Source organism: Labeo rohita, chromosome 7 (assembly GCF_022985175.1).
Source record: "Labeo rohita strain BAU-BD-2019 chromosome 7, IGBB_LRoh.1.0, whole genome shotgun sequence".
NCBI classification, from domain to species: Eukaryota; Metazoa; Chordata; class Actinopteri; order Cypriniformes; family Cyprinidae; genus Labeo; species Labeo rohita.
In genome coordinates, this window is record NC_066875.1 from 8,010,724 (window position 1) to 8,024,488 (window position 13,765).

The 13,765-nt window shown below is 36.2% G+C and overlaps 1 protein-coding gene across 25 annotated transcripts in view; it reads right to left on the reverse strand.

The window, feature by feature from the left end:
• The window catches only part of mical2a (microtubule associated monooxygenase, calponin and LIM domain containing 2a), a 75,624-nt gene that overhangs the window by 48,024 nt on the left and 13,835 nt on the right, over positions 1 to 13,765 (reverse strand). For all 25 annotated transcript variants that reach the window (XR_007828064.1, XR_007828069.1, XR_007828070.1 and 22 more), the window contains exons 2-3: positions 9,017 to 9,379; positions 284 to 491 (exon numbers count right to left, since the gene is read on the reverse strand). Coding sequence is in view for 20 of the 25 variants with exons in the window: in XM_051114594.1 (XP_050970551.1) it covers positions 284 to 491; positions 9,017 to 9,277 (469 nt within the window). In the remaining 5 variants the exon portion in view is untranslated. The remainder of the gene's footprint in view (positions 1 to 283; positions 492 to 9,016; positions 9,380 to 13,765) is intronic.

Sequence of the window (13,765 nt, forward strand, 5' to 3'; positions counted from 1 at the left end):
TTTTATCTTTATTTTAATTAACAAATATGCTCATAGTTTTAGTTACCTAAAATAACCATTATGAGGGAATAAGTTTTCTCAAATGATTTACTTATTAGGGTCTACAGTGTAGATTTTGATAAACACAGCAAAGGTCACATATACTGAATATATAGATAAATGAAGGACTATCTAAAAATAAAAAGGAGAAGTAAAAAATGATTGCTGCCTTAAACAAGGAAGTTATGATAGGTTGCTTATAATATGATTAAATGAACAGAGAATAACATGTTTCAGAACTTACTAATGTGGTCTATTGCTCCAGCACAGAACTTTCCATAGAACTTCTTGGCTCCTAAGGCCCTGAGGTCATGAATGGTGTAGGGCCAGAGATGTAGGACGTTGTTCCTGGAGAATGTGTCTCTCTTCTCTATCACCACCACTTTGGCCCCGAGGAAAGCTAATTCGATGGCGGTCCTCAAGCCGCAGGGGCCCCCTCCAATTATCAAGCACTGAAAGTTAGTCAGAAATTGAGATAATCAGCAGGGCAATTTCACCAAGGTCACTATTTTCATTCAAAAAACAAAGTACAGAACAAATGGGTGGCGCTTTTGTCTTCGTTGCTTTTTAAATTCCATAGATATATACAAAAGAAGGGAATACAGATGTCTAAGACATCTCCTCTCTAGGACCTCTGTGCACTTTATAATGCCTTGTGTGTATTTCTTTATTGAAATTTAAGGAGCCTATTGTACTCTGCGGTGAGCAAACAGCTCTTGCCCACTCTTTGAGGAAGTATCCTTGAAAGCAAAAAATCTTAGCAGACAAGCTCAAAGAAAATGAAGCACTAATGCACATGTTTATCCAAACACCACATCACGACCGGTGTCAATAACTGGAGGCGCGTGTGTGATTTCCTCAGCATTTAATCATAATTACAGTCCTGTCATATCAAAGGCATGATTCATGCTACAGGCTTGACGTCAGGTTCTGGGACATGTCTGAGAATGCCTGCTGTGGGTATGACTTCATCCTCTCTGGTTTAGTGATGAGAGATCACTTTTTATGTGGAGAGATGATCTCCGCACAAATATATTCTTGAGTCACAGAAGAGAGCCACGTCTTGGACTCACATCATGTAAAGCTTTAGCTCATTTTCAGTCCAGATGGTACACTGTACCTTTTTTCTACTTGACCTATTCATTTCCTACCCCTCCTTAGATTTCCCGCACACACAGTCAACTTCGGAATGGTTAATTGACCTCAAAAAAAGGAAGCAGCAGTAAGGGCAGCTAGCGCTTCCTGTCACAGTGTGTGTACAGCAAAGCTTTTCAGCCTGTGCTGTGATCAATATTGTTATACGCTCAGGTTTCAGCCCCTCCTGATTCTGGACCTTATCATGTTTATGTAGACCTCAGTGTCTGTGTGGATAGTTGTCCCTGGCACTGTCTGTTGTGGCTATTTACAGATCTCAGTCTGCTAGAAGCACAGATAATGTCAGGCCTTTAACTTTAATTTCATAAAACATAAGACAAAGATTTAGTCCGTGCTTTGTATGTGTGCGTGTGTAAGTTTCAACCCTGTTGAATATATTTGTGTGTTAATAACAGGGCTGACAGTGCCAATAGGAATGTGTGTGTACTGTTGTGTAACAGGGTTAACAGTATCAAAAGGAGTCTACAAAATGTATATTTTGTGTATTTTTGAATAAAAGGGTTGAATATTTCAGTAGGTCTGTGTGTGTGCATTTTTGAGTAACAGAGTATCATTAGAAATTGTGTATTTTTAAGTAACAAGATTACAGGTATCAACAACAGTGTATTTGTGAATAACAGGGTTGAAAGTATTAATATAGACTGTGTGTATTTTGAGTAACGGAGTGGAAAAATCAACAGACTACAAGAAAAAGGAATGAAAGGGAAGGACATGATGTGTGGCCAAGTATGGTATCCCATACTTGGAATTTGTGCTCTGTATTTCACCCATCCAAGTACACACACACACAACAGAGAATAGTGAACAAACACACATACACACCCAAAGCAGTCTGCTGCGGTGTGCGGGGAGCAGTTGCGGGTTCGGTGATTTGCTTAAGGTTCTCACCTCAGTCATGGTATTGATGGAAAATACTTGATTCCTACGGTATCAAGACTCAAATCTGTGATCTTTGGGTTACAAGTCCAACTCTCTAACCATTAGGCCACAACTGCCCTCAGCCCTCAAAAGTATCAGTAGGAGTGTTTTTGTGCATTTATGAGTAACAGGGTTGAACAAATCAATAGAAATTCTGTATCTGAAGTAACAGCATGGCAGACTCTGTGTGCATTTTAAGTAACGGAGTTAGAAAAAAAATCTATAGCAATTGTGTATTTTTAAGTAACTATATATGTTGGAAAAATATATGTTGGAGTGTTTTGTGCATTTGTGAGTTACAGGGTTGAATGAATCAACAGAAATTCTGTATTTGAAATAAAATAATTGCAAAAGGGTTGAAAGAAGCAATAGAAATTGTGTATCTGCAGTAACAAGATTGCAAGTATCAACAAAATTGTGTTTGTATATTTGTGAATAACAGGGAGTAACAGAGTTGAAAATATCAACAGCAACTCTGTATTTTCAAGCAACAAAATTAAAAGTATCAATAGGAGTGTTTTGTGCATTTGTGAGTAACAGGGTTGAAAGAATAAATGAAAATTGTGTATTTGAATTACAAGATTGCAAGTGTCAACAAAAGTATGTGTGAATATCAGGGTTGTGCATTTATGAGTAACAAAGTTGAAAAAAATCAAACGGAAATTGTGTATTTGAAATAATAAGATTGCTAGCATCAACAGGAGTGTGGATAACGGGACTGAAAGTATCAGTAGTGGTGCGTAGCAGTAATGGAGAAAGTATTGTGGTTGTGGAATGCATACAAAGAAAACAAGCAAGTATTAAATGCCTGAGGGGAGATCTGTTATTCATCAGTGCTGCAGGTATGAGGCTGGCAGACGCAGGTGGCCGCTGCACTGTCTGGACAGGTCTGTCTCTGCACCACTGCTTTTGATTACACTGGATGGACCAGTTACCACCAGCACAGACTGACAGGCCAGGTGCACAGTTTCTGTTTGACTTTACCTTAACTAAAAGCCGCAGAGAATGAACAAAGGCAGCCTATTCAGAAAAGACAGAGAGCCACGCAACCACTCCAGGGAAAAGATTTACCATCCCCACAGACTAATGAAATGCTCCATCAGTCAGAGCAGATATGAACACAATGATAACTCTTTTGTTTCTGCCCAACCCCACCCTTAAACCGAGCAGAACAGTAGTCCAGAGGTGAAGTTTCCTGTTGAGTCAGCAAGGATCTGTTTCCTGCCCATCAGTGGGTGCTCAACATCAAACACTTTTTGGTTGCCCATAGTAAAGAAAAATAACTTCTTATTGTAATGAAATCAGTTTTTTTTTTTTTTTTTTTTTTTTTTTTAAGTAATAAAATCAAACTGAGAACAAATGAAGTCTAATACCTCCTGTTTGTCAGATTTTTTTTTCACTTGAGAAAAAAAGCTAGCAATATCTGTCTCCACCAGAGTTTCAGAAGATCTCAATAATGTCTCAAGTTGTTCTCAGATATGCCATACCAACAAAATCTACAATCAAAAGTCTGAGATTTTAATATGAACTCAACATTTAAACACTCAATATAAAATATACCCTTACAGTTTGTCAATAAATTCTATTAGACAAATCTGAGACAAATATTATACTAAAATTAATTATAACTGAGAACATCAAATTCCCTAAGCTATGTAAGAACAACCTCAGAGCAATAAAAAAATCTTCTCACTGTGTCCTCTTTTTAAAGTCCAGCCAATCAGTATACAGGCCAATGTCAGCTACAAAATCCCATCACACCACTGACACTTCAGGCTGGTTCAGCCTCTTTTATCTCATGGAAAAGTCTGTAGGAAAGGAACTAGCGGCATGACCTGCCAGATGAGACTTCCTGGTGAAAGCCACGGTATGTGTTGAACCAACAGTCACTTTACACAAAGCCCAGTGGAACAGAGACCACCTCACTGCGGGACCAATAACTTAAACCCAGACACACATACGCATCCTGCTTCTAGCACACAATGTGATCACAGTTTGCTTGAGCAGTTTGCTCAATTAGACATCACACCACTAGAGAAAGCTGCTCGATGGACTGAAGCAGACCACCAGGAGAGCAACCCAGACTCACAAGCATTCAGAGCTGTATGGGAATAAAACAGGCAGGCTGACAGAAATGGCTGATACCTCTAGTGTAATGGAACAAAACTCCTGGTAATGAGTGTTAGCACATAATGCCACTGTATGATTTGTTTACATTGTCCAAGTAATCATGACAAAATCACAGCTGTAAGCATATGTCTAGCAGACTGCACACAAGCTCAAACATACACAAAGAGAAGAACTTGACTTTCCCAATGTGGAAAACAGTGCCTCTTCGCATGAGCACACAGAGTCTGGGTCAGGAGCTCACACTGCTCAGACTGAGGAACGGCTCCAAGTATTTACCACAAAATCCGGTGGTGAAACCACTACACCACCCCTGAAAAACAGCCCAAAAATTTATGAGAAGAATTTAAAACACACTTTTTGTGTCAACTTTATTTAACTGCTGCCCAATGACTCCATTTAAGAGTCATTCCAGGAAACAGATCAATTCCAAAAAGATGATTTAGAAGCAAATTTTACAAAGATTTTTTTTATTTATATTTCATCAGACAACAATTATTAACATTAATAAATGCTAATATATATACTTTGGGGTCAGTTTTTTCATCAAATATGATAGTTGTAATGGATGGTTACTTTACATTATTACAAAATATTTTTATTTCAATTAAATGCTGTTCTTTTGAACTTTCTTTTCTGAATGCCATTTAGTCGAACTTTCTTTTTATCAAAGAATCTGAATGTTTTCCGAAAGTTTTCACAAATATATTAAGCAGCATAGCCGTTTAACATTAGTGTTTAGCATTATTAATAATAAGTAATGTTTCTTTCCCACCAAATCAGCATATTAGAATGATTTCTAAAGGGTCATGTGGCACGGAGTAATGATGCTAAAAATTCAGCTTTGCATCACAAAAATAAATACATTTTAAATTGTATTTAAAAAAAAACATTTATTTTAAATTGCAATAATTTTTCACAATATTGTAGTTTTTACTCTAGAATCTAATGTTAAAATTATTTTCACATATCTTGTTGGCAATGAATGTCCAAACTTTCAGATTAAGCCTTTGAGCTCTCTGCAATGGTAATAAAGCCAGTATAAAACAATAAAACAGGCAGTTGAGCTGTCCCACTGTTTGATAAAGAGAGAATGAGCTCATATCCTGGACAGACTGTGAATCTGGCAGACAGTTGGAGACTGGTGAGCAGTGATATCGTGTCACTCTTCCTAAACCACACCTTTTTTTCCCAACTCAACTCAAGTCACAACAGGATGAAGGGGCAGATGGTCTGTTATTCATCAGGATGTTAAAACACCTATCCTATGCCAGATTTATGTGCAAAATTAACTAAGTAAGCCATTTGAAAATTGGCTTCCAGAGTGAAGACACTCTCTGCTGCTTTGCTTTGTCTGTTTCAGCAATTCAGAAAGTCGGCCTTGTGTTAAAAAACCTAAAAATAGTAAGGGTCCGATGATTAAAATGACTATTTAAATACTCCTATGAGCCATTTTGCACTTATAGCATACCTGGCTTGTCTGAAACACTGCCATTAGTCAGCACTGTTCTGGCTTTGATTAAAGTGTGCGGAACAGCTCTTCGTCAGGACTACTGTATATAATTACCATCTTTATTACAAAGAGGTAAATTGCACTCTAAAAAGAGCTGCATAATTACGCTCCTTCACATCAGAAACGCTAGTGGGCCGTTTATTGCTCATATTAAGTGAACTTGTTAAACTATACTCTCTTTGAAACACTTGAAACACTCACTAACAATAAGCTGAGCTTGATTCCATGCAGTCTTTTAAAGCGTGTGTGCGTGCAAGCGTGTGTGAAGGGGAAAGTTCTCATAATGAACAAGTCAGGAGTCTGATCTTCTAAAATAATCATATCTGCTGAGTGATGCTGTCTCTGGAAGAGTGTTATGATGAGTGCAACTCATCACACTGATCCCAAGACAGGCTTTTAGATATCAAGGACCCTTAGAGACATGTTACGGAGTTGTACAGGAATTTGTACTTTCTTTTTGATAAATAATCTCAAGAGTCAAGTACATTTAATGTACGAAACGCATGAAAAATGATCTGCAGCTATGCATAGAGATGTTATGACTAAATTTAAAAGGATAGTTCACCCAAAAATGAAATTCTGTCATCGTTTATTCACCTAAATGTCATTCCAAAGACATCTGTTTATCTTCAAAAGACAAATCCATGCATCCATGCAATCATTATTTTTGTCCATCCATCAAAAGCATTCAAAAACTGAACAGCATTGTAAAAGTAATCCATATGAAGTCTTCTGATAAAAAAAATTGCATTTTATAAAATTAACAGATTTATTTAGCTTTTATTCACATATTAACAGAGATCAATGCACATGTAGAATACATTAATATGGCAAACATAAGCTGAAGCGTGTGTGCTTGATATGCAAGAACTAGGGGTGTTTCCTATGAGGAGGCAAGGGAGGCAGTGCCCCCTCAAAATATTGGATGCGAAAAAAAACTGTAGTATAAAAATAAAACAATGCCAATATTACAAAATACAATATTGTATAAATTACTTGTTTTTGACATCTGCAGGTAAAGTTACAGCGAGAGTCCACATCTCTCTCGCCTCCCCTGAGCCCGAGTTTTAACAGACCCCCTAAAGCATGCTGTGAGTTTGGTGGGGGATAACTGAGAATGAATGGGGGAAAAGCATGTGAGAGGAGGCAATGCCTCCATTGTGATATGATTGGATATGACTGGTTATGTTCGGCTGTGATTGGTTCATATGATAAATCCCGCCTCTTGTGTTTGTGTGTGTTATCAGTCTGAATGAACAATATAAAGGGGATATATAATGGGAAGACTAATTTTAAAAAATAAGTAAATAACTCACATACTCGGATACAATCACTCTGTAATGTCAAAATAAGACTTGAATTTGGCTTGAAAACACTGTGGGAGTTTTTAGTGAGTAAACAGCTGGTGGTGAAATTTTAAGTAAATCTCCATGTCTGTGACCAATATTTAGTGAGTTTTAATAACTGATGACCTGAAAAAGTTTAAGTTAACTATTAAAAAGAATAGCTGACCATAAGTTAAAGGGTTACTCCACCCCAAAATAAACACTGTGTCACTAATAACGTACCCCTTGCCATTCCAAACCCATAAAAGCTTTGTTCGTCTTCGGAACACAATTTAAGATATTTTGAATGAAAACCGGGAGGCTTGTAACTGTTCCATTGACTGCCAGATAAAGACCCAGAAAACTATTAAAGACATCGTCAAAAACGTCCATCTGCCATCCGTGGTTCAATCAGAATTTTATGAAGCGACGAGAATACTTTTTGTACGCAAAGAAAAAAAATAACGATTTTAGTCAACAATTAGTCTTCTCCGCTTCAGCGTAGCGCCATTTTGGAGAGTATCTGCTGGACGCAAACTGCGTACGCTGTGTCAGCCGTGCCACACGAACACGTTTTCTATGTATATTTACATTTTGATTTGAACGAAAACACCGTATCCGGCGTACAAAATGGCACTACGCTGACGTGGAGGAGACGAATTGTTGAATAAGATTGTTTTTTTTTTTTTCTTTGCATACAAAAAGTATTCTCGTCGCTTCAAAAAATTCAGATTGAACCACTGATGGCAGATGGACTATTCTGCATTGTCTTCCACACTTTTCTGGGTCTTGACAGTATTATTTACCTGGCAGGCAGTTTTCATCCAAAATATCTTAAATTGTGTTCTGAAGACGAACAAAGCTTTAACGGGTTTGGAACGACATGAGAGTGCGTGATTAATGAGCAAAATTTTGGGATGGCGTAAGAACCTTTCAATGAACTTTAAAGAACCACTATAAAGAACCTTTTGTGAAATTTTGTGGAGATTTTCCAAGGATCTTAAAGGTTCTTCATGAAATTGCAGATGCCAATAAAGAAGAAGTTTTTTTTAAGAATGGCATAAAAGAGTAAAGTATCTGTAAGCAATCATGCTATTTGCACATATGTGAGCACAAAACCAGTAATAAGGGTCAATTTTTTGAGATTGAAACCTATACATCATCTGACAGCTGAATAAATATGCTTTGGTTTGTTATGATGGTTTGTTAGGATAGGACAATATTTGGCTGAGATACAACTATTTAAAAATCTGGAAAATCTGGAAAGAGTGCGAAAAATCAAAATATTGAGAAAATCGCCTTCAAAGTTAAAATGAAGTTCTTAGAAATGCATAATACTAAGGAAATGTACAAAATATCTTCATGGAACATGATCTTTACTCAATATCCTAATGTTTTTTGGCATAAAAGAAAAAGCAATAATTTTGACCCATACAATGTATTTTTGGCTATTGCTACAAATATACCCATGCTACTTAAGACTGGTTTTGTGGTCAAGGGTCACATATTACTCATTTGATATACTGCCCTTTACAAAGTATATGGTAAGCATATTTGGGCGTGGGGTCTGGTGAAGATTTATGTGCCATTTGTTCTAAGAAATCCACACAAACTCATTCATTATCAGTGCACAAATGGCGCAGCATAACTTATGTGCTATAGCATGAGCAACGGTAGATGTTTGCCTCATCACACCACAAATAAACTACAACAAAAGAGCCAGAACGCACTCATCTAACGAACAACATGTGTCCATGATGTCATATAATGATGTCATAGCATACAAAAGTCATAGCTCAAATTCAGAGCAAATCTGAGATGGAATCTATAAACCACTTCAATGTTTGGTTTATAAAGATCTCAACAAAAGTTTGCCAGCTCATTTAAACATCATAACAAATTCCAGTATTGTTATTGTCTTGGCATTTTGCAAGCTTACCTTAATGCCCTCACAGGCTTTGCCTTTCTTGTACTCTTTGTTGCTGGCTCTCTTATCCAGCTTACTCCAAAGGGCTTTGGCTTTCCAGCATGTCACAGCGCTCTTCAGGCTGCTGTAGAAGGTGGTGTGCTCCAGAGGGTCAAGCTCCAGGTAACTGCACATAATATTGAAGGCTTGCAGGGTACTTTTACAGTCAGTGGCCTGAACAAAGTTCTCAAATAGCCGTCCTGTCTGGATCTTCTCATCTTCGAATTCACCCATCGTCTATTTTTTGGGAGTGTGAATGATGTGCTTGTGATATCTTGCTTCTTGCTCCACTGAACAGCTACGCCCACACCTCAGTCTCCTCACTCATGGTGAAATCTGAAAAAGCAATTAAATGCCTATTATTTTCATATTTAAAAAAAAATATAATGTATGAATGTTGGCCATTCAAAACTTGTCAGAAACTCATCTGCACTGCTGAAGACGTTGGGTCAATGACATGCTATCATTTATTGTTTTATTTTGTTAGTATTACTTTGAAAGCAATAAAAATAGAATAAATCAAATGATTTTTTTTCCCCGGTCCACGAAACCAGTCATAAGGGTCAATTTTTCGAAATTGGATACAACTATTTGAAAATAGAATTTAAAGGTGCTAAAAAACTAAATATTAAGAAAATTGCATTTAAAGTTGTCCAAATGAAGTTCTTAGCAATGCATATTACTAATCAAAAAATATATTTACAGTTGGAAATATACAAAATATCTTTATGGAACATGATCTTTACTTAATATCCTAATGATTTTTGGCATAAAAGGAAAATCGATCATTTTGACCCATACAATGTATTTTTGGCTATTGCTACAAATATACCTGTGCTACTTTTGTGGTCCAGGGTCACATATGATAGGTCAGAAAAGTATACATGTAGAATTAAAATATAAATAATATATATAAAACTTTATACATTACTACTAATTAATATCACCCATTTAAAGTGTAAAGAAAATATATTACTTTTTACTTCGTTTACACAACACATTTATCATTTATCATGAACACAAAGATTACATTCCAAGAACTTGCACATATATTTTAAACATTTTTTAAATATTTTTTTTATCTGTATCTCTGACATTCATTGACATGGCTGCCAGTAAAAAAAAATTAAAATATTTTTTTTTTTAATCCACTGCAATTTAGACTGTCATTCTATACTATTGGTCACACACACAGCAGAAACTTACTCCTTAAAATGTTCGTAATCTGATACGTTAAAAAGTACATCAACAACAACAACAGAAGATGAAACACCTTATTTTTATGACAAGCAGAAAAAAGCAGAGCCTGGATCGGTTACAACTTGACAGCGGTTTGACGTCAGATACATCAGTTAATCCATCCACAGAATCTTATTGTTGACTGGCGATAACAGCTGATTTAACCAGACTGCCAGCCATGCACTTTTGCAGGGAGCATAGGGGAAAAAACTGTTTGTCTTGCGGCTTTGCCCTGGTGAACCGTGAACAGGACAGAGGTGCGCTTTTGCAGGCAGTTGGGGACACGTCGCTACCCTGGCAACAAACTCCACTGGTGTGTATTTTTAGTGAACTCCCTTATAAGATTTCAAAGCCCCTGCACTTCCTCAAGATAATAAACACACTTTAAAGACGCCACAAAACATAAGCACACTTTCAAGAATAAACCAAACACCACATAGAAAAAGTCCTTTACTGTAATTATATCCATACTGTACAGTCTGTAAATATTTAATTAGATACAAAATGCCTAAATGTTCATAATATGTTCTGAAAATGAAATCATGTACTTTTTGTTTGGATATGAAGATGCCTTGAAAGCAGAAACTGTAGGTTTGCCATGGTAATACTAGACTCATTTCACTCCACAACACATTTTTCTTTGGGACAGGACATCGCCTTGATTTTGTGGTGAACCAGAGTCAATGTCCAGTGGTAAACAGGGAAAGACAGAGCATATTTGCAGACATTTTGCTCTTTTTATATCTTTATGGCTTCTTCTATAGAACACAAAAGGAGATATTTAGCAGAATGTCAAAGCTGCTCTATTCATACAACAAAAGCAGATGCTAACCAGGGGCTGTCAAGTACGGTGTACAAAACATTATATCTCAATATTTTTTGGAATTTTGTCGATATTGATGATTAGACAGTATTTTGTTGAATGTGTTTTTGTTGTGGTACTTTTACTGGTTTAGACTCCCAAAATTTTTAAAGTCTTCATTAGGGATGGGTATTGACACAAATTTCACAATTTGATTCAATTTCTATTCACAAGCTTGCGATTTGATTCCGATTTGATTCGATTCGATATTGATTATTTTTTTGATATAAATCAGGTCCAGTACATGGCAAATTTTCTCCAGGAAAAAAATCTCTCAATTAATGCAGTAAAATATGCAATAGAGTCAGTTGGTACTATATTAATATAGTACTGAAAGTTAAATTGAACCGATTTGTATACAAACACTTAAATTACACGCAATGAAGATTTTATAATAACAAACTTTACAACTGCATAATTATATTTCTACTCTAATTCATTTTTTGAAACATAAACATTTAAATGGTGGCTGTCATAAAAACTTGAATGATTTATTCAAGCACTAAATAAATGTTGAAGAAAATTAATTAATATGTTATGGAGAAAATATTTAGCAAAATGCTTCTCTGTAGAGTTCATTTTTCTAGATCTGTCATTCCACATTAAACAGTGACAAAATGGTATGCTGCAATAAAATGAACAGAATTTAATGACACTTTGTTTCATACCAAAAAAAAAAAAAAAAAAGGAACAAAGCAAAAAGCTTATTGTTGGATGGGATGCGCACTAGAATGTTCCTTTCATTAACTGAAAGTAGTCTGGACTAACCAATTATTGGGGTTTAAGAATCAAAATCGTTTCTTAAAAATCAGAATCGATTAAAATCGAGAATTCAATATTTTTACCCAGCCCTAGTTTTCACATTCCGTGCAGTGGTTAGTTCACAGCACTGACAGAAATGAACTTAATTACCTTCAAATTTTAACTTACCCTTAAACGAAAAGTTCACGTCCAGAACAAAAATTTACAGATCATTTACTCACCCCCTTGTCATCCAAGATGTTCATGTCTTTTTTTCTTCAGTTGTAAAGAAATTATGTTTCTTGAGGAAAACATTTCAGGATTTTTCTCCATATAGTGGACTTCGATGGTGCCCACAAGCTTGAACTTCCAAAATGCAGTTTAAATGCAGCTTCAAAGGGCTCTAAATGATCCCAGCTGAGGAAGAAGGGTCGTATCTAGCGAAATGATCAGTTATTTTCTAAAAAAAATGTACTATTTATAGGCTTTTTAACCTCAACCGCTCATCTTGTCTAGCTCTGTGATGCATGCATACTCTGTGCAGTTCCTTTCAAACCAGTTAGGGTGTGGTGAAAAACTCTCATTTTCTCCTCCAGCTTCAAAATCGTCCTTAATCGCTGTTTTACCTTTTTTGTAAAGGGTGTTTGACCTTTTTTGTACGTTCACTTTGTAAACACTGTGTCGGTACTTCTGCAGCGATTTAGGACAAGTTAGAGGAGAAAATGAGATGGGAGGGAGTGTTTGAGGTTATAAGTATATATTAGTATAAAATTGTATTTTATTTTTTTAGAAAATAAAGGATCGTATCGCTAAATAAGACCCTTCTTCCTCGGCTGGGATCGTTTACAACCCTTTAAAGCTGCATTTTAACTAAAGTTTGGATGTTCAAACTTGGGGGCACCATAGGAGGCCACTATATAGAGAACATTCCTGAAATATTTTCCTCAAAAAACATAATTTCTTTTCGACTGAAGAAAGAAAGACATGAACATTTTGAAAGACAAGGGGGTGAGTAAATTATCTGTAAATGTTTGTTCTGGAAGTGAACTAATCCTTTAAGGGACAATGTTTGCCAATTGATTTATAAGGGTATTTTTATGTTTAAAAAGGCAATTTTTTTCTAACCTTATTAGTTGTGAAATAACACTATAAGGCTGTTACCAATCAGATGAAATTATTATGAATTAAGTATTATGGTACTGCAGAAGTAGCACAGAAACTGTATCTAAATCAGCATTTAGATGTAGTTACACTGTAATTACAACTGTATAAATAATGCTATGAGATTGTTATTTTAAATGATGGAAATTATGCTTGTAAATATGAAACAAAAGCCACAAGCAGGTCATAATAAGTGAGTCACTGAATCATTTGAATGTTTGTTCAAACAGCTGAATCATTCAGTAATAAAGCAAGTGACTGTCTTTATAAATAGATCACTGAATCACTAATTTGTTCAAAAAAGCAGATTCAGTCAGGAAGGAAACACAACTGTCCCTGCGTTCCATTCGTAAGGGCTCATCCCTATACCCTCAAAGGGTTTACCCTCCGGAGTGAGAGCCGTCATCGTGCACAGAATCTACGCAAAGAATCACGGGGGTCGAAGTGTCCATCAGTTTGTCCATCTAGCCCTTTGAAGTGGCTAGTTTTAAGCACTTCGGTTTGAAACGACCCTTCAATATGACAAGATTGTTTTCACTCCGAAGTGCCCTTTGGAGGGCGATACATCCCATTTGGAATGCACTGTTGTCTGCTGCTCAGACACAACAGCTCTGTTGCGGCATGGTGTCTAAAATGTAACTTATTATTATGTAACTTGTTTATTTTTGTTTCATGCTTATATTTTGGAAAAACAGCGTGTGTGTTTGTGTGATATTGCT